The sequence below is a fragment of the Phocoena sinus genome, chromosome 11, assembly GCF_008692025.1.
Source record: "Phocoena sinus isolate mPhoSin1 chromosome 11, mPhoSin1.pri, whole genome shotgun sequence".
In the NCBI taxonomy this organism is placed as follows: Eukaryota; Metazoa; Chordata; class Mammalia; order Artiodactyla; family Phocoenidae; genus Phocoena; species Phocoena sinus.
Genome location: NC_045773.1, coordinates 6,033,593 through 6,054,839, shown reverse-complemented (window position 1 = coordinate 6,054,839; position 21,247 = coordinate 6,033,593). Strand labels below are relative to the sequence as shown.

At 47.7% G+C, this 21,247-nt stretch overlaps 1 protein-coding gene across 1 annotated transcript in view; it reads left to right on the top strand.

Moving 5' to 3' along the window:
- The window catches only part of SLC6A11 (solute carrier family 6 member 11), a 120,171-nt gene extending 99,257 nt beyond the window's left edge, over positions 1-20,914 (top strand). Inside the window, exons 9-14 of the mRNA XM_032649008.1 lie at positions 9,195-9,307; positions 12,060-12,197; positions 15,910-16,012; positions 16,818-16,918; positions 17,713-17,883; positions 20,762-20,914. Of these exons, the coding sequence (XP_032504899.1) occupies positions 9,195-9,307; positions 12,060-12,197; positions 15,910-16,012; positions 16,818-16,918; positions 17,713-17,883; positions 20,762-20,914 (779 nt within the window). The remainder of the gene's footprint in view (positions 1-9,194; positions 9,308-12,059; positions 12,198-15,909; positions 16,013-16,817; positions 16,919-17,712; positions 17,884-20,761) is intronic.
- Positions 20,915-21,247: the final 333 nt, after the last annotated feature.

Sequence of the window (21,247 nt, the reverse complement as noted above, 5' to 3'; positions counted from 1 at the left end):
TTCTGCCAAGAAGACTCCAAGCCCTGCTGGTTTCACTGGCGAGTTCTACCAACTGTTTAAAGAAGAAATAACATCCCTCTTACACAAACTCTTTTAAAAATTAGAGGAAGTAAGAGTATCTGAGGACGACAGCTATATAGCTACATATATCCCCATTTTTTTCCCCAAAAAAGAAAAAAACAAGAAGGGAAAAGAATATTCTACAGAAAACCATGCCCCCCACATAATCTGAAGCAGAAAATGTCGAAGCTGCAGATAACTAACAGAAAGAAAAATCACCAATCCCAGTTCAGTCTCCACCGCAGAGGCAAACCGAGAAAAACTGTGCGACAGACAGAAGATAGAGGCTAGTGAAAGGACCTAAGAGTGATTTGGAGCAACCACCAGAAAGATTAAATCTACTCTAAACCTGAAGGATCCAGACACATCCCTTAGCTGGGACTACAGAGAAGGGATTCAGTGTAGGTGTGATTTCAAGGGGCACGGACCGTTTCAAAGGGACAGGAACATTTTAAAGGAGGTACCATTTGAAACACAAAGCTTCTTGGGGAGAAAAAAGGCAACAAGAAAGGAAAAACACCCTTTTACAATGAGATGGTGAAGGGACACCAAGAAAAGGAGATAAAATGTAAATACCTGCAAAACAAAAGAGAACCATAAAGTCAGGGTGTGAAAATGGGAGCTCACCCTTCCCCCATCACCAGAACAAAAGGCTGCTAATGTGCCTGGACTTTGCAATACTGGCAGAAGAGGGCGCTGTTAAGCTGGAACTATTGTAAAATACCCAAGAACACGAACAAGAGAAAAGTCAAGTCCCTGCAGAACTACTATAGAAAATCAGGAGTAGAAAGTTCCCACGTGTCTATGAAGAACCATACTGTGCCTCTGAAAAACAACCATGAAATAGAAGAAAACTGTAAATCAACACTCCAAACAAAATTATATATACTCAAACAAGCATCTGAGGATGTGAAAAAACTCTTTGAACCAGAAATTTTAACAAATGCGTGAGGGGGAGAACAGGAATGAATGAAAAGGGAGTTGATTGAAATCAGGGGAAAAATGAAAGATATTGTTATCTCAGAAATGAAGAATAGGGCTTCCCTGGTGGCACAGTGGTTGAGAGTCCACCTGCCGATGCAGGGGACACGGGTTCGTGCCCCGGTCCGGGAAGATCCCACATGCCGTGGAGTGGCTGGGCCCGTGAGCCACGGGCGCTGAGCCTGTGCGTCCGGAGCCTGTGCTCCACAACAGGAGAGGCCACAGCAGTGAGAGGCCCGCGTACCGCAAAAAAAAAAAAAAAAAAAGAAATGAAGAATAAATTGCAAAGTATCAAATGGAGAATAGTCTTAATAAAAGGCATTTTTAAAAGGAAGGAAAACAACCAAGTGAATGAAAATGACGTAAAGAAGTAAAAATGATCCCTCCAAAAAAGTAGAGGGAAGACCAGCAAAGAAGAAAACATTCATATTATCAGAGCCCCTAAAGTAAAATGAATAAATAAAACAATGGAACAGAGGTAATATTTAAAACTATAATCCAAGAAGACTTTTTAGAAACAGAAAAAGAGCTGAATATACACATTGAAAGGACTCCTTGGGTACTAGGGAAAATTAACCCAGAGTGATCAACTCCAAGACATCTTAGTAAAGATACTAGATTTCAAAGATAAGATAAAATCCTCAAGCCTTCCAGGCAAAAAAAGATCAGATAACTTATAACAGCAAAAGTATTAAACTGGCATCATACTTTTCAAAACTCACATACAAGGCAACTATGGGGCAGCATTTTTTTTAAATTCACACAAAGAAGTGTGAACCAAAGATTTGATATCCGGCCATGTCTTCAAATGTGCAGGCTATAGAAAAAACATTTTCAATATACAAGAACTTAGAGACTTATACAATCTTCAGCCCTTTGGAAGAATCTGCCGGAGGGTGAACTTCGTCCAACCCATTAACGACTGGGAAAACTTCAGAAATAGGGCTGATGGTAAGCACTTAAAATATATATAAGTATACATATAAGACCAAAACAAAGGTGAGGAAAAAGATAGAGGACTAATGTAGAAATATGCTACATACTGTTACAGAGTAGAAATCATTAACCAAAAAGTAGAGGAGGCAAGAGAAAATATCAATAGAAAGAGCTCACTGATGTATGAGCAATAGGTGATGGTAAAGGATACTGGGGGTGAAACCTGGAAAGCCAGATAGTCAAGATTTACATAAGAGAACAAGGGCCTAAGAGCATTTAAAAAAGGTACAAGTATAAAAGTAACCACTAGAATAAAAACATAAACCTTCCTAAATACCAAAATAATAATAATAATAAAAGTATAAAAAAAGAACAAAGAATACACAATTCATAGAGATACATATAAAGATATACATAATTATAAAATACATTGTCAGTTAAGACCAAATATGTCAATCATATCAATAAATGTGAATGACCTTAACTATTAAAAGAAAAAGATTTTCAGTTTGGCTCAGAAAATAAGACCTACGCACAGGCAGACTTTGTTTTAGCGTGCTTCACTTTGCTGTGCTTTGCAGATACTGCATTTTTTGCAAATTAATACTTTGTGGCAACCCTGCATACCCCGTTTACTGCGGATAAAATGCTATCAAATAGCATGGAATGCTACAGAGAAATCGCTCTGGAAAAGAAGAGTCAACCAATGCCGCACACTTCACTGTCGTCTTATTTTAAGACATTGCCACGGCGACCCCAACCTTCAGCATCCACCACCTGATCGGTCAGCAGCCATCCACATTGCGGCAAGACCCTCCACCAGCCAAAAACATTATGACTCACTGAAGGCTCAGATGATGGTTAGCATTTTTAGTAATCATGTGTTTTTTAATTAAGGTATTGTTTTTTTAGACATAATGGTATTGTACACTTAGTAGACTACAGTATACTGTAGACCTAACTTTTATATTTGCTGGGAAACCAAAAAGATTCATGTGACTCACTCTATTGTGACATTCACTTTGTTGTGGTGGTCTGGAACTGAGCCTGCAACATCTCTTGAGGTATGCCTGTATGTGCTGTATATAAGAGACACATCTAAAACAAAATGATTCCAAAGCCTAAAAATAAAGGGATAGATGATGATAACAATTCTGATATCAGACAAAGTAGCATTCAAGCCCAAATGCATTAAGCATGACAAAGGATGCTTTTTAATGTTAAAAGCCACAATTCACAATGAAGATATAACACACACACAAATGTAGGCACTAAATAACACAGCAATAATCTTTATGAAGCAAAAACTGCAGGAGATGCAAGGAGACAGAGATAGAAATAAACTAACAATAAGAGAAAACTTTACTAAACACATTTATCAATAAAAGTGAAAGAATGAAAATAAATTAATTATATCCCCTGTTTAGAAAAATAAGAAAAACAATAACAAAATGAACTAAAAGAAGGCACAAGGAAGGAAATAATAAAGATAAAAGCAGAAAGTAATGAAGTAGAAAATAGAAAAATAGTAGATCTGGTTTTTAAACAATAATAAATTAAGCAACCTAAATGTCCATCAACAGAGGAATGGATAAAGAAGATGTGGTACATATATACAATGGAATATTACTCAGCCATAAAATGGAATGAAATTGGGTCATTTGTAGAGACCTGGATGGATCTAGAGACTGTCATACTGAGTGAAGTAAGTCAGACCGAGAAAGACAAATATCATATGATATTGCTTATATGTGGAATCTGAAAAAAAGGGTACAAATGAACTTACCTACAAAACAGAAGTTGAGTTGCAGGTATAGAAAACAAACTTATGGTTACCAGGGGATCAGGGGGTAGGGATAAATTGGGATATTGGGATTGACATATACACACTATTATATATAAAATAGATACCTAATAAGGACCTACTGTATAGCATGGGGAACTCTACTCAATACTCTGTAATGGCCTATTTGGGAGAAGAATCAAAAAAGAGTGGATTTATATATCAGTATATGTATAACTGATTCACTTTGCTGTACACCTGAAACGAACACAACATTGTAAATCAACTATACTCTAATAAAAGTTAAAGTAATAATAATTAAAATTCTAGGTTTTTAGAAATAAAAATAGACAAATCACCAGATGATTAAGAAAATAAAAGGAGGGGGGAGAACATGCAAATAGCAAAATTAGAAATGACAAAGGGGAAATAACCATTGAAGCGAAAGACATTTTTAAAAATCATAAGAGATTATTTTGCAATCCTCTTTGCATATAAATTTGAAAACCTAGATGAAATGAATATTTTCCTAGGGAAATAGAGATTGCTAAAATTGACCCCATTTGATTTAGAAAGCTTAAACAGGCCAATTTCCATAGAAGAGATAGACAAAGTTATTGAGGAACTACCCCACAAAAAAACAACAGGCCCAGATGGTTTCTCAGAAGAATTCTACCAAACCTTTGGAACCAGCTAGGCCCAGTGCTCTATAAATTATTCCAGAGCATAGAAAGGGGAGGAAACTTTCCTAACTTATTATATGAAAAGTATAATATTGATACCTAAACCAAATAGGCAATGCAAAGAAAGAAAACTACAGATTAATATCACTCATGTGTATTGATGCAGAAATACTAAATAAAATATTAGCAAACTCAAATCCAAAATATTAGAATCCACAATCACATTAAGAAGGTAATATACCATGTCCAAGTAGGGTTTATTACAGGCGTAATGTAAGGTTGATTTAACACTAAGAAAGCCATTAATATCACACACTATATTAATAGCCCAAATAAAATAAATCATAAAATTATCTCCATAGATACTGACAAAGTCTTTGAAAAATTCAACATTTATTCACTATAAAAAAAATCAAGTAAATGGAAATTGAAGCATATTTTTAAAAATAGGTATGCAGATCAAAGTTTAAAAAGCAAGTATCTATGATATTCCACCCATTATGTAAGAAAGAAGGAGATAAAAGAAAATATGTCTGTGTGTCTGTGTAAAAATAGACAGAAAATAAATAAGTACAAAGGAGAAAACTTATTAAGTTTTATCAATAATTATTTATTAATAATTAAGAATTAATATTAATTATTAATATCATTAATTATTAATAATAAACTTGTTATTTATTTATTTAAAAATAAATAGGAGAAACTAGAAAAGAAAGAGCATGGTTACCAGAAGGGGTGGGTAGAAAGGGATAGAAAAGGGGGAAGAATAAGAAGTAAGGATGAGAAGGAAGCACCCCTTCCCTGAGTATATATCTTTATTAGTTCTGACTCTTAGAGTCACAGTAATATTTCACATACCACCCAAAATAAATAGTTGCCTTTTGTGGGTGGAACCAAAATGTAATACAAATGGTGACGAACAAACTTAACTGTATTACAAACGAACAATGCAACCATACTTAAGAGAATGGGGAAGAAAAGAGCTAACATAAGGGAATTTCAGGAAGCAGTATGTTGACTGGAAACTGTAAGGCTAAAAAAAATTACTGTACCCTTGTTGGTAAAAGGAAATGGGTTAGCAATTCTAAACTATTACATGGCTATGTTAGGATTGAACAAACAAGTCAATATAGATAATTTGAGGCAGATTTTTCACTGCCTGAAAAAGATGTTACAAATAAGGAAAGTAAAGAAGCTAGAATGAACTGTATTAGAATTGGAGGTGTAAGTATGGACTTATGGTTTTAACATTTATACAGGTAGATATAGACGCATAAGCATGTATGTTTGTGTGGGTAAATATACGTATACATGTTTCCTAGCTTTGTGTGCTGAGAGGGTTTGTGAGCAACGATACTCCAGTAGCAATGAGCATACCTAGTGGTCAGATCTTGGTTTCTAAATGCCATTTAGAAAGGAACCAGAGCCCCTTGGAGAAGCAATTGATTTGAGTGCAGGAAGGACAAGATGAAGTTGGAACGTATCATGGTGCCCCTAAAATAAGAAAGTACTCAGAAAAATGTTGGAGGTATGTCAAAAAGACACAGGAATCAATCTGAAGAAGTTCCCAATAGCCAAACCAGGGATAATTTGAACAGCAAAATAAATAATGATAGTACTGGATTGTGACCCCTAGAATAAACTAAGTACCCAAGAGTCCATACCTGAAATTAATAAAAATTGAAAAAATAAGTGGGTGTGACAGGGCAGCTCTTTCTTACAGAAAAATTCTAATTAGTAAATATAGAAGGAATGAAGAAAATATAAACCCATTAGGCAAACACCATGGGGATAATTATTGCATGCAAGATCCACCAATGGATGATAAAATCAATGGGTAAAGGTTTGACTTGAAAGAGGATATTTTCATGATCTCAAAGTATCCTCCCCAAGATGGTTACCAGTTACAAAGGGAAACATGGTAACTTTATAGTGGAGAAAACTGGCATTCACCAACTTACCCAAATGATCAAGGTAAACATCTCCTGTACTAAGTTTTATTGACATCCTGTGTCCCCTTATATGATAAACTGAGAAAGACACAGTATCACTTCTATAGTTTTCTTGCCAAAAATATGCATAATCTCATGATAAACTGAGAAAGACACAGTATCACTTCTATAGTTTTCTTGCCAAAAATATGCATAACCTCAGTTTAATAATGAGAACATCAGACAAACTCACATCGAGGAGCATTCTGCAGAATAATGACCAGTACTCATCAAAAGGTCATGGAAGACAGGAAAGGGCTGAGGAACTGTCACAGGATGGAGGAGACTAAAGACAGACAGCCATGAAGTGCAAAGTGGAATCCTGAATTGGATACTGGGACAGAATAAAGGACATAAGGAAGAAAACTGATGGAATATAAGTAAAGTCTGTAGCTTAATTAATAGTATTGTACCAATGTTAATTTCCTAGCTATTAAATATTAAATGCTTTACCCTAAAATCTGAAGCAAAGCAAAGATGTATGCTGTCTCCACTTCTATTCCGTATAATACTGGAATTCCTAGAGAGTGTGATAAGGCAAGAAAAATAAAAAAGATTAAGATTGGAAAGGAAGAATAAAAACTGTCTTCATTCGTAAACATCATGATTGACCACATAGAGAAGGCCTAAGAAAACTACAGAAGAAAATTACTAAGTGAATTTAGTAAGGTCACAGGATAAAAAGATAATAAACAAAAATCTATTGTATTGTGTATATGCTAGCAACAAACAATTGGAAAATTTTAAACTTCTGATTTTCACAAGACACAATTGAAAAAATGAAAAGGCAAGCCACAGACTTGGAGAAAATATTTATAATACTTCTCTCTCATAAAGGATTTATATCCCAGGGACTTCCCTGGTGGTCCAGTGGGTAAGACTCCAAGCTCCCAATGCAGGGGGCCTGGGTTCGATTCCTGGTCGGGGAACTAGATCCCGCACGCATGCCGCAACTAAGAGCCTGCATGCTGCAACTAAAGATCCCGCATGCCACACTAAGACCCAGTGCAGACTAAATAAATAAATACCAAAAAAAAATGTTTAGAAAGGATTTATATCCCAAATATGTTATAAAGAAGTCTCACAACTCAATAAAAAGGAGACAACCCAACCAAAATTGGCAAAGACTCAAGAGGCATTTCACAAAAGGAGATATGTGAGTGGGCAATAAAGATATGTGAAGATACTCCACACTGTTAGTCATCAGGGAAATAGAAATTAAAAACAGAATGATAAAATAATACTTCAGGCCTACTATGTTTAAATTTAAAAGACTGACAACATCAGGGACTTCCCTGGTGGTCCAGTGGGTAAGACTCTGCATTCCCAATGCAGGGGGCCTGGTTTGATCCCTGGTCGGGGAACTAGATCCTGTGTGCATGCCACAACTAAGAGTTCGCATGCCAGAACTAAGAAGCCCGTGTGCTGCAACTAAGAAGTCCACATGCCGCAACTAAGAAGTCTGCATGCTGCAACTAAAAGATCCCGCATGCCACAATGAAGATCCTGCATGCCACAACTAAGACCCAGCGCTGCATGCATGCATGAATAAATAAATAAATAAATAAATGACAACATCAAGTGTTGACAAGGATGTGGAGCCACTGGAACTCTCAAACAATGCTGGTGGGAATGTAAAATGGCACAGTTAACTTCGGAATTCAGTTGGGCATTTCTTAGAAAGTTAAACATATAATTACCATATGACCTGGTAATTCCAGGTAGGATGGATAAAGCTAATCTAAGGTGAAAAAATATCAGATCAGTGGTTGACCAGTGCAAAGACAGGGAATGAGGGTGGAGAGACTGCACAGGGGCCCCGGGTGATGATGGAAGTATTCTAGAACTTGATTGCAGTGGTGGTTATCTGGGTGTATCCACTTTTCAAAAGTCATTGAGCTGTACACTTAAAATGAATGCTTATTATAGGTAAATTAGACTTTAACAAGGCTGTTTTTAAGGTAGAAAACAATCAGAATGAATGTTTTTTGAACATTTACCTTTTTAAATGCTTTCCATATTCTGTATCATCGCACTGAATTCCCCAAACCACCCTATTAGGTAGGACTACATTGTTTCCATTTTCTAGCTGAGGAGACAGAGGTAGAGCTCACAGTAAAGAATGAGGATCTGAGCCCTTGACCACTGTGCTAGAGGGCTAGAACATCACAATCTCGCCCTTGACATTAATAAAGCTTATCCTGAGGATGTGCTAGCACGCCCTTTACTGGGAGCAGCTAAGAGACGTGAGTGTGGATCTGGGCAATGAGAGGAGACGCCCAAAGGAAGAGGTGGCCTGGGGGGACCAGCATCTGTCCAAGCCTGGACTTCTAAATACTTACATAGGAATCATCGGGTGCCTGGTCCTTGCCTCACCCTAGACCGACTGAATTGGAATCCCTGGGGTGGGCCTGAGAACCTGCATTTTAATAAGAATGTCCCCCTCCTACCCCCACCTACCCCAGTAGGAAGAGTAGAGACAGGTCTGTGCAGAGGAAGGTCTGGGTGTCAGACCAACCTGGGCTTGAATCTGACCCTTCCAGACCCTTGCTTCCTTCCCTCTGCCTCAGCTTGCTCATCTGTACAATGGGCATCACAATAGTACCAACAGCGTGGGGTGGCTGGGAGATTACGTGATTTGAGTGAGAATTAGGCACAGCACCTGGCACAAAGGAAGCACTCAATACATGCTGGATTAAAATAACAACTGAATGCGGCATTGAACTCCACTCAGCCCCTTTCTCTCTCCTTCCTCTCCAGGCCCCGGCCTGGCCTTTATCGCTTACCCCAAGGCCGTCACCATGATTCCCCTCTCCCCACTGTGGGCCACCTTGTTCTTCACGATGCTCATCTTCCTGGGCCTGGACAGCCAGGTAAGAGGGGAGCCCAGGCCGGAAGGGCAGGGAGCCAGGTATGTCGCTCTCCAGGACAGCTCTGAGACCTACACACCACGTCCTGGTCCTTGTCGTCAGAAGCGCCCAGACCCTGAAGGACACGGAGATGTGGAAGAGCATCTTCTTCTTCCTTCCTTTATCTCTGGATTGGGGCCCCGTGTCGTGCCGCTGGCGGCCACATGGGTCCTCGGTACCACCACCAGCTACCGCTGTCCCTGACATTCCACCTGCCTGCCTCTCTTCTCACTGTGGGCTTCTCCCGACCCACCCTGCACTTGGCAGCCCGCCTTCCTCCATGAAGGCTGTAGAGTTAGGACTAGCAGTTTGTCTGTGCATATTTTCCTTTCTCTCCACACGAGCACGTGCACTTACACCTTCTCACACTGTAAAACCGACCCAGCCCACCCTCCGACCCTCCTCCAATCCTCTCCTTGGTTTTCCTGCCAGAAACCTGTGGCCTCCAGTCTCTCTTCTGTCCCAGAAATCTGCCCCTTGCCCTGCTGCTCCATCGTGGCTGGGTTTCCTAAGAGCCCCAGAGAAGGTTTTCCAGCCAAAGCCAGGTGCTCTGCTGTCAGACAGGGGTCTCTTGGCGAGGTGCTGCCCACCCCGCTACCGGTGACCTTGTGCGAGTCACGTAGCACCCAAGCCTGGTGGCTGGTGTGTGTGTCTATTCAGCCAAGTCCTATTTCTTCCCCTGGATGGTTTCTCAGAAACTGCTAAGCCGAGCTGCCGAAGCACCGGGTGTTTTTGCTGATAATCATCCCGTCCATTGTTGCGGGCAGAGGCCTCAGGAGGGATTGGCAGCTTGTGTGACAGTGACAGGCCCGCCTCTGCAGGGCGTGTGGGGCCTGGGCCTCGGCTCTGTGAGTCCCTGGGCTGAGCCAGGCCAGCATTAGGACGGAGACACTTGGTTTGCAAAGGGGAACTGGGGGCCCAGAGGTCTGGCCTGGATGGCTGCTCTGCTCACCCCCAGGTGTAAATGGCATGGGCTTTGTGCCTGAGCTGTGTCCTCAGTTCTCAATCATGATAACGACATGGGCTGGGGCGGGGGGTCCCCTTTTGTTATCCTCATTTTGCAGAGGAAGAAAGTGAGGCTCAGAAATGCTGAGTGACTTGCTGGGACATGCACCCAGGTCTGTGTGCTTCTTAAGCCACCTGCTCTGATATCACTTCAGTTTAGGTGCTGGATCAACAGGCTCCCTGGAATCTCCTTCCTTCCCTGGGGACCCTGGAGAAAGGACGAGCATGGCCAGCCTTGCTGCAGAGGCAGGGCAGCCTGGAGGTTAGGAGTCTAGGTGTTGAAGCCAGACAGGGCTGGGTTTGAGTCCCAGCTGCACGACTCTGGCCAGCTGTGTGACTCTGGGCTAGTCACCTCACCTCTCTGTGCTACAGTCCCTTTGCACGATAAGGATAGAAATCCATACCCTAAGGAGGTGGACATGAACCAGAAAGGATTTGGAGCCAAAGAATGGCTCCAGGGAAGGGGGGGAGTGCCCCACAGAGGTGACAGCCAACCTCTGGAACAAGATTGCCTGGTTCAAATTCTGGCCCTAATATGTTATACCTCTGATCTCAGGGAAAGTTGCTTACACCCCTGTGCTTCTGTGTCTTCATTTACAAAACGGGTAATAATAGGACCTAACACCTAGAGATTAAATAAATTAATATCGGTTAACTGCTTAGAACTGAGCCTGGCACACGACAAGCACCATGTGTTTGCCACTGTTGTTATTATTCATTTATTAAACATTTTCTGAGCATCTCCTCTGTGCCACTGGAAATAGAGGAAAACGACGTGGCCGCTGCCCTCCAGGGTCTCACCTTCTTGCTAGGAGACAGGTCAACAGCAGTCACGGGCCCCACGAGATGAGGGATATGGACTAGAGGGAAGAGAGGGGAGATCTATTCTGCCCAAGTAGGAGGCAAGGAGGAGCAGCGAAGAAAAGGCTCATGCAGGAGGTCTGCCCACAGTGCTGGGAGAACCCGGGCAGGGGGGTAGGGGTGTGCTGGGATATTTGGGCTGGGTGTTGATGGGTGAGTAGGAGTGTAACTTAGCCCATACCCAATCCTGTCTCAGCATGGCGGGACACAGATGCCTAGTGGCTCGGGCTCTGCCATTGAAGCCTGCCCAGCCCAAATGCAAGAGCTGGGTGTTAGCTCACCTGACTGCCCTCCCCCCAGCAGAGGGTCACTTGCCCACGAGAAGCAAAGGACAGGGGAAATGTCACAGGCCTGGAGGACAAAGCAAGTCAAGTCCCACCCACAGACCAGAGCCTGCCAGCAGCAGAGCCCTCAGCTCTCAGGACAGTTACAGGGATTCCCATCTTGCTTCCCAGGCAGAGGCTGGGTCTCATTTAAGTCATTGACCCCAGAACAGGGCCCAGCACATAGGCACGTGATAGGCAGCTTGGGGGGGATAAGGAATTCTAGAGTCAGGAGACCTCATTTCAAGTCCTGACCCTGCCACTTCCTTGCTGAGAGACTTTGGGCAGGTCGCTTTCCGTCTCTGAACCTCAGGGTCCTCATGTGTTAAATGGGCCCGCCGGAGTTCTGTAAACGCCGGGATTCTTGTTTTTATTCTTGGGTCCTCTATCAGGGTAAGTGTGGGAATGAAGGTGAGACCCAGTGGAAAGGAAGCCCAGGGTTTAAGGCTGCTCTGCTTGCCTGGAGCCAGGGCCAGTAAGAACGGCCTTTCTCTTGGGTTTCACACCATCATTTCTACCCTGTCCAGTTTGTGTGTGTGGAAAGCCTGGTGACCGCTGTGGTAGACATGTACCCCAAAGTCTTCCGGAGGGGCTATCGGCGGGAGCTGCTCATCCTGGCCCTGTCAGTCACCTCCTATTTTCTGGGCCTCGTGATGTTAACGGAGGTGAGTGATAAGGATACGGGTAAGTGATGTGAACAGGGTAGCACAAGGGTTAAGCGCCTGGGCTTTGGGTTAGCGGATCTGACATTGACTAGCTGTGTGACCCTGGCTCCAGGTCCAGCACTTCTCGGGGACTCCGTGTTCTTATGTTTGTAATGGGTTGTTGTGAGACTCCGTGGACGTTTTCATTAAGCCTTTAGCCCAGTGACCTGCATGTGTAAGTGCTCAGCTCAAGGTCTCCACTTCACTGCCAGAAGGAATAAAACTCCCAGAGGGAAAGGCGGGGTTTACCTGGTCATCGTGAACGTCCGGATGCCGGGGCCACCCCTTTTAGTAACTTCTGGGTGAAGGGGACAGTGTCAGCTACGGAACCCTCAACTAGTTACTATTATCGGCCTCAAGTTCAGAGGGGGCTTTTCTGGGGCATCACTGAGAATAGGCATGAGGAATTGGGCACCTTCAGGCACTGTGTGTTCCCGCCCCAGCCCTTCATGTGTACCCTCTTCTTGTCTCTGCCTGGGGTCAGGAGGGGCTCCTCAAGACCGTAAATTAAGACTGTCTCATAAAGCCATGTTTCTCTTCGCTCCTGCAGCCATCCTGTCAGATAAATACTTTCTTAAGTACCTTGGGAAGGTGCGATTAGATATCTTTTTATCCACACTCAGAAAATTAATTAATTTTAAAAGCCACCAAAAAGCCTAAAAACTGTTGTCGAGGGACAAGAGGTTTTGTAAGAAACATGGAAAGAAATGAGGGAATTCAGAATCTGTCGAAGCAGCTGATATGGTACGGAAGTCGGTCTGTTGATTGTCATCCTCCACTTCTCAGTTCAAATGCCACCTCCTCCTGGAAGCCACCTCTGCTTTCCTTCCCACTCAGGACTTCATTCTAAGCTCAACTCAGCCTCCCTCTGGCCATTACAATGACCTGTCTGTTCACCTGCTGCCCCCACCAGGCCCCGAGGTCCTCAAGAACAGGAGCTGACCTTGACCTGCTCTGCACCCTTGGGACCTGGCATGGGGTGCACTCTGGGGCGTGGTGGCTGGTGTTATTACTGCTCCTGGTCATTGTCACATTAATGGGAGTGATAATCAGCATTTGAGCAAATGAATGGTGAAGCACTTCCCGTTTCCTCCTCTGCTCTCCCCACACGGAGAACCAGGGAGGCAGTGAGCAGGGCCTCATTAAGTGCTGATTAATTAGGCAAAGTAGAGTCTTTTGTCACGCACAAATTGGGGGGTTAACCTGACGCCTTAAAAAGGCTGGTGGCACTACAAGAAGAGAAGGCATTGGCCAGCGTCCCCGGCTTGCAGCAGGCAGGTAGAGCGCCCTCCTGGACACCGGCCCTGGGTGCCCTGCTCACAGAGCCTTCCAGCCCACCCTCCTCCAGGCCTCGGGTCTGCCCCGGGGCACCTGGGGCCCCAGCCCATGAGGGAGCCAGCGCTGTGTCTGCCCAGGACCAGCGTGTCCTTGAGTGATCACACCGGGAAGTTCAAGCTGCCAAATGGGCCCTGTCGGCCTCAGTAATTGCTGGCAGGATCTTCTCCCTCATTTAAACACATTTAAAGCTCTGCTCTAGGGAAAAACCAGTCCGCAAATATCTGATCTTCCGCTGAGGCAGTGTGAAGGGCACGGGCTCTGCAGCCGGACACTTGGGCTCAGTCCTCAGCCCCACGGCTGGGCAGCTGGGTGACCTGTGGTGCATATTCTCACTGGCCCGGGCCTCGGGTTCCCCCACGTGAGCGCTGAGTTTAACTGTAGCACCTGCCCTGTGATCACACTGTGCAGGAAATCTAGACTGAGACCTGGGACCAGGTACCACAGAGCTGGCACGTGGAGAGCACGGCGTTAAGGCTTCCTTCTGGGTTATTTTCATGTATGATGTTTGTGGAAGGAGACCCTCGGGAGAGCAATTAGGAGGGCAGTCCTGGGTTTAACTCAGAAAGCTCCTTACGCTCAGAGACCCGAACGCCTGCCATATCTGTCACAGACAGGAGGCCCCAGACCAGATACGGCCCAGCGATCCATGTTGTTTCCCCCTCACTGTGATTTTTTAAGAAGACGAAGTGGTTACCAAAATTAAAGAGAAAGATTTCTCAAGAAAATTTGGATTGGGGGCATCTTCCAGAAAATCTGCAGACCTGGCTGCCCAGGCCTACGTCCCCCAGCAGCAATCGGCTGGAGTTGTGTGGCCACGTGGGGCCTATGCTCTCCAGTTAGCCACAGTCCCCACCACTCCCTGCTGTCACACATTAGGACCACTTGGACTCAGCACTGAGATGTTGCCCCTGATCTAGTTGAAGAGATGAATGAGGAAACAAATAGTCCCAGGGTGTGTGGTCTTTCACATGACAGAAGGAGGCCCGGGGGCTTGGGGAACACAGAGAAGAAGCTTAGTCCCAAGAGGTCCCCGTGGCAGACACATAAGGAGGCTGTCCAGGCTTCATCCTGGCCTCTTAACCCCCGTCCTTTCCTGGCATTTGGGACACCTCCCCCAACCCGACCCTCCCTCCCTTTTGTACTTTTATTTCTACTGCTTTTGATTGTCCCGCTAAGGACTCTCATTGTGTTGTAGGATTTTCTTTACGGATCCCAACCCTTCCCACACCTGCATCTGGCCTCCCCTCCTCTGCCCACCCAGACGCCTCCCCTGCCTCCCAGAGATCCTTCCAGAGCACCTTGGCCAGCCAAGCTTGCACCCCCCTGGCCTTCCACTGAACGTAATCATCAGAGATTTGCATATCACAGAGCTGGCCCACTTTGTTCCTGCATCCCACAACGATTGCGCACCTACTGTGTGCCGAGTCTTTGGCCAGAAACAAGGACACAGCTGTGGACAAGCCATTCAGAGTCCCTCCCCAATGGAGCACTCACTCTATATGATTCAATTTGCACTTACGGAGACATACTGCAAGCTGGGCTCTGCGCTGAGGGTGGGAGACACACAGAGGACCAGTGCGGGGGCCTTCCCAGCAGGAGCTCAGAGCTAACAGAGTAGCTGATGGCAGAACACTTTTTTTTTTTAAACTATGAATCCTTAAAATGTGCTATGGAGGCCCAAAGAAAGAACGAGGCTGTCAGGGAGGGCTGCTTGGAGGAGGAGACATTTGAGATGAGCTTTGAAGGAACTTACCCAGCGAAAGGGAATAGCATGTACAAAGGCACAGCAGTGAGACAGTCCCTTGGTGTGTCCAGGAGGGAGCATGTTGAGGGGGACTGTGGGAAGGGGAGCTGAGGCCCAGTGAGGAGGGCAGCCCTGGCTGGCAGGCTGAAGGAAGCCAAGGTGTAATTGTAAACTGTAGGGTGACATGGTTGGATTTGCAGGTTGGAAAGGTCCCTGTGAAAGCTGGTGTGTGGAAGGGTAGGAGAGGGAGGCTGGAGGCAGGGGGGCCAGTGGGGAGGCTGTCACAGCCACCTGGAGAGTCAGCCTTCCCAACCTCCAGTCTCTGGTCTTCTGTGTTGTCTCTGACATTTGGGGAGCAGGGACAAGACAAACCATGGCAATCTCAGCAACCCCCAGAGGGTGGTCTTCGGGGGCGCCCAGGTGTGGTGGGCGCAGTGTTCCAGGACCCTGGGGAGACCAGTCTGTCCTGGTGGAAGTGAGTCCCGGCTGGTGGCAGCCGCAGGGCAGAGAGCCCTTCCCAAGGCCAGCTGGCTGACCCTGCTCTCCAGGTGTCTGTCCCTGTGTCCATACTTCTGTCCTCTCACTCCCCAGGGTGGCATGTACATCTTCCAGCTCTTTGACGCCTACGCCGCCAGTGGGATGTGCCTTCTCTTTGTGGCCGTCTTTGAATGCATCTGCATCGGCTGGGTGTACGGTGAGTAGAGGCTGAGCCCTCGCACACCCCAGAGGCCACCATGGTGCCCAGCACATGGGCACCCGGGACCCGGCTGAGCCTGGGTTCCCTGTGGCTGGTCTCCATCTGCATCAACCTCTTCGTCCTCCCCTCAGGGACTTCTTGTCCTTTCCCACTTGTCGGGAGACCCTCCTGCTTTTATATCCCTGCAGCAGAGGGGGGGGTTCCAGGCTCGGACCCTGTGACCTTGATTCTGTCCTTCTGCCCCTGATGCTCAGTTTTCCCATCTGCAAAATGGAGTAGTGTCTCCGAGCAGGAGGTAGTGTAGGCAAAGCAGGCAGCCCAAGTGCCTGGCCCTCAGTCAGCACATGCCTTCTGGTTCCCCAAACCGTATGAGTGCGTGAGGGTTGCTGGTCTCAATGATGATGCACACTCCCAAGTGTGGTTCGGGAATAGACACCCCACAGGCCACCCGTCCGGCCCTCACCTTCAGAGCCCTGCCCCCTGCCCCCGTGCAGGTCAGCCAGCCCCTGGCCCTGACTCAAAGGGACCACCTTCCTCCTTTCCCCCAGAAACTCCTGCCCGTTTCCTGGACCTCACTGCCCAAGGTCAGAAGGGGTCTTCCCAATATTGAACCAGAGTCCCTTCTACTGCAGTTTATCCTGACACCTCACATATGTAACACCTTGGTAGTTTTTAAGCGGTAAATAGGGTTCCTGCCACAATTTGTCTTGGGCTGGGGAAACCAGACACTCATAGCCTTCCCTCTGAGTCTTGTACAGAAATCTTCTGGGGTGTGTGTGCCCGTCTTCTTTATTCTGGACAGGAAGCGACCGCTTCTATGATAACATCGAAGACATGATTGGCTACCGGCCGTTGTCACTCATCCAATGGTGCTGGAAAGTCGTGACCCCCGGGATCTGTGCGGTAAGGGCCCTGCCGGGAGCCGCCTGCATCCCACCCACCCACGTACTTCTGCACCCCAGAGCCCAGACCTGGCTGAGGCCGAGACTGAGGAGGTGATGTCCCCCTGGGGACCCTCTGTGCCCTCAGAAGGTCCGAGGCACCTGACACTTTTCAAAGCCGGCATTGTGGGGACAGTCTCTGGGCTTGGCCAGGGGGCCTCACTAGGACCCCAGCCCTGCAACCAGCTTGCTGTGTGATTGTGAGCAAATCACCTCCCTTCTTGGGACCTCAGGTTCTATGCCTGCATATGTATAGAAGGCGGCTGGGACCTGCCTCTGCGGGGGCCGAGGGTCCCGTGAAAGGCATTTGGCTCTGCTGTTCACAGTGAAGCAGCAGTGTGAGGGTGACGAGGGGCTCACGCTCTACCCCTCACATCAGACCGGGAGAGGCCTTTGTGAGAGGATGTTTAATTAAAAAAACAAACCCCCTGCTCTTCACCCAGTTCTTGGCACTGGAAGTATCTCAGAGCATCTTCACAAACCATCTTAGTTCTGAAAGGCAGCTTTGAAACCAGCCCTGAGAAGTAGCTAGGAAAAAATAATAATTCCTGACTGGGCAGAGGCTGGGGATGAGGCTTCTGGGGGTCGGGGAGGGTCTCCTGGGATCTGTGGGGGTCAGTTCCCCGTGTTTCTCGCTGTGGACCCAGCAGGGCCTCACCTCTCTGAGGCCACCACATGGGGTTGACTGTCTCCCCTGCTGGCTGCCCACACGCAGGCTGAGGGCCGCCCCAGGGACCTTTCCCTGTCTCCCCGCAGGGCATCTTCATCTTCTTCCTGGTCAAGTACAAGCCCCTCAAGTACAACAACATCTACACCTACCCCGCCTGGGGCTATGGCATTGGCTGGCTCATGGCCCTGTCCTCCATGCTCTGCATCCCGCTCTGGGTCTTCATCAAGGTGTGGAAGACGGAGGGGACGCTGCCGGAGGTGAGCAGCCTGGGAGGAGGGGTCAGGACGGGCGGCTCAGAGGTGGGGGGTACAGCTCAGGGCAGGGCTGGCAGTGCTGGGAGGACTGGTGCGTGTGGGCACAGCCACGGGCACGTCTGGGTCCCCGCTTCCTCATCTGGGATATGGGTGTGATGAGAACGTGCCCCACGTGTCTCCCAGGGAAGCCTGGCCAACTCCTCCCTGGCGGGTATTCATCAGTACTGCTGTGCTGAAGCCTCGGGGTTGAGACGTTTTCCCTGAGCTCAGCCTCAGTTTCCTCATCTGTAGAATGGGTCAACAGCAGTCCCTCACTTACAGAGGTTGTTTGAGGACTCAGTGAGTATGCAGAGGGAAAGCGCTTAGAGCAGGACCTGGGAGAGAGAGAGAGACCAAGTGTTAGCTCTTACTGCTCTGTGGATTCTGTTCATTAAGGACCCCATTCCCGGGGCACAGGGAGAGGCTCTGACATTTGTGGAACATCTATCCTGTGTCGTCGCTGTGCCAAGCTCTCTTGGTGCTGCATCTCCTCTAGTCCTCAGAGAAATTAAGTCATTTGCCTAGGATCACACAGCCAAAAATTAGCAAACCAAAAATTTTTAACAATCTTATTGAGGTATGTTTTCTGTATCATATCATAAAATTCACCCACTTCAGGTATACAATTCAGTGGGGGTTTTTTTTAGTAACTTTCTGTGTAGTGCAGTCATCACCATAAATCAGTTTGCAAATATTTGTATTTATTTATTTTATTTATTTATTTTTAAGATCCCTGGTGCCCATTCCCAGTAAGCCCTGTTCCCAAGCCCAGACACGCACAAATCTGTCTCTGTGTGTGTGCCTCTTATGGTCGTTTCCTGCCAGTGGAATCTGCAGTATGTGGTCTCTTGGTAGCAGAGTGAATTCGGATCCCAACCCGTCATACCCCCCCACCCACTCTCTCTTCACTCTCCTTTCCCACCCGCTGGCAGATCAGAAGGTCTGAGTCAGCTTCTCGCCCATTTTGCAAACTGTCTGCTGTGTGCCAGACGCTGCTCTAAGCCGTCTACGAGCACTAGGCCACTGAATCCTCACAGCAGTCCTGTGAGGCGGAGGAGCTTCCTGTCCCCATGTCACAGGTGAGGAAGCTGAGCACAGAGAAGTGAAGCAAGTTACCCAAGGGCACACAGCCTCTGAGTGACAGAGCAGGTACCCTGTGCCCCCGCCCCCGCCTCGTTCCTGCCCCAACGCAGCACCCCAGGGCTCTCGGGGCTGACCTGCGTCTCACAAGCATGCGGCCTGTGTGCAGACACACCCAGGCAAGAGCCAGCTCTCCTGCCCACCCAGGGGCCTGAGCTCCAGAAAAGCCAACATCCAGCCAGGAGGGGCAGGCTGAGAGGGAAGGTCCCTTTCTCCAGCCTGCTTGTGCCCTCAAGCAAGTCAGGGTCCTCCGCTCCTGCAGGGAATGTAGGTCAAGGGCAGTTGTTAATTCTGGTTTGGGACCAGACGTGTCCAGAGGAGAGCAGCCCTGGAGCCCTAACCCCTTGGCCATGGCAGACCCCTGCCAGTTAGTTCACCTCCCTCCATTTCCAGAAGGTTCTGCCCGCTGATGGGAAGGATCTGGAAGGAAAAATGGGGTCAGAGAACTGCTGTGAGGATGGGTTGTCTGTGCTAAGAGCTGTGGATGGGTCAACAAATCTGAGGCCACCTCATGACAACGCTAGAGGCAGGTGCCACTGTGACCCCCTTGGACAGATGAGGGAACGAGACGCAGAGGGTTAAGTTCTTGCCCCAGTTAAGTGGTGGGACTGAGACTCAAGCCCAGGTGTCTGGTTCCAGAGCCCGTGCTCCCAGCGCCTGTCCTGTGTCAAGAGCCTAACACCATGCCTGGCACCCAGGAGGTGCTCGGCATTGCCGAGGGGTGGGCGGGGGTGCGGGAGCTGCCTGTTAATCCCATCCGGGCAGGATAGGTCCAGCCTCTCTCAGGCACGGCAGGATCTGAAAGAGAAAACAGAACCTTGATCATAAGAAACCAGCCACCCCAAAGTCTTCCCAGCTTTCCTGGGGAGAAGGTTTATGCCCAGGAAAGGCCTCCCAAATCCTGGCCTGATGTCTTCTGGAGGTGCACATGAGGCTGAGGTGTGGGACCCGAGGCTGGGCCGAGGAGGCAGGAGCGTGTGTCCAGGGTCTGCCCATGGCTTCCACTCCCTCATCGGTAGAGTAGACGATGGCCACCCTGTCTGCGTCCGGCCCAGAGCCGGCCACTCTGCCAGGCGGCGTGAGGCTGTGGCCTTAGGGATAACATTTCCGTCTTTAGACACACACCGCCTCTTCCCCTGGATGGGGGAGCGTGATGACAGCCTTTTGTGGGAAACGTACCTGTTTATCCAGCGATCATTATATGAACGGCTCTGGAGGTGCCGTAGCTCATCCTCACAGCAGCCCTTCGGGCAGGTACTCCTATCCCATTTCACAGATGGGAAAACACAGCCCAGAGATGTTAGGTGACTTGCCCCACATGTAGTGAGGCTAAGCAGCGGCTCACACCCCAGCTTCTCTGTCTCCACGGGAGGAGGGATGCAGCAAGCAGCCCTGGGTACAGCTCTCACGTCCTGGCCACCTGCAGCGGGCCAGGTTCAGGGTGGGCGCTTTCGCTCACTGTCTCCTTACTCCTCATCCAGTGATAGCAGTGGGTAGCCCGGTGTCCCCATGTCCGGGGGTGGGGGCGGGAAACGGAGACCCGGAGGTCCACGTATCGTCCAGGACAGAGCTCTGAGTGGCAGGGCTGGGGCTGGTGGCTTCACTGCCCCGAGGTGTCCACCGTGCCGTTGGGAGGTGCCAAGGCAGGCCCAGGACCCTGGCAGCCACTCTCAGACAGCTCTTTTCCTCTCCAACCATGTAGAAATTCCAGAAGTTGACGACCCCCAGCGCCGATCTGAGCACGCGGGGCAAGCTTGGGGCAGGCCCACGGACGGTGATGGTTAATGACTGTGACGCCAAACTCAAGGGTGATGGGACCATTGCGGCTATCACAGAGAAGGAGACGCACTTCTGAGCGCCCCTGCCGCCTTGATGCCTCTTCCGCTCCTCGCCCGCCCCGTCCCCGCCGTCCCGCCATCCCCGCCGTCCCCGCCCTGTGTACAAATGAATACCTGAACCACGTACTTCACCTAATGGTAGAGCCTTGCTCGTTTTGCACAGGATTTATTAACAAGTTAATTTTAAGGTGGCCGCACCCACTCTGGTTTCAAGTCACATCCCCTCCTCGCCCCCCAGTTGCCATGTGAGTAACAAGACGAAGAGATAACCCTATACAGGGACTAGTGTCATCCTCTTGTGCTAGGACGCTTTTAACCAGCATTTTCTAGGGGTTAGGAAGTTGTATCAT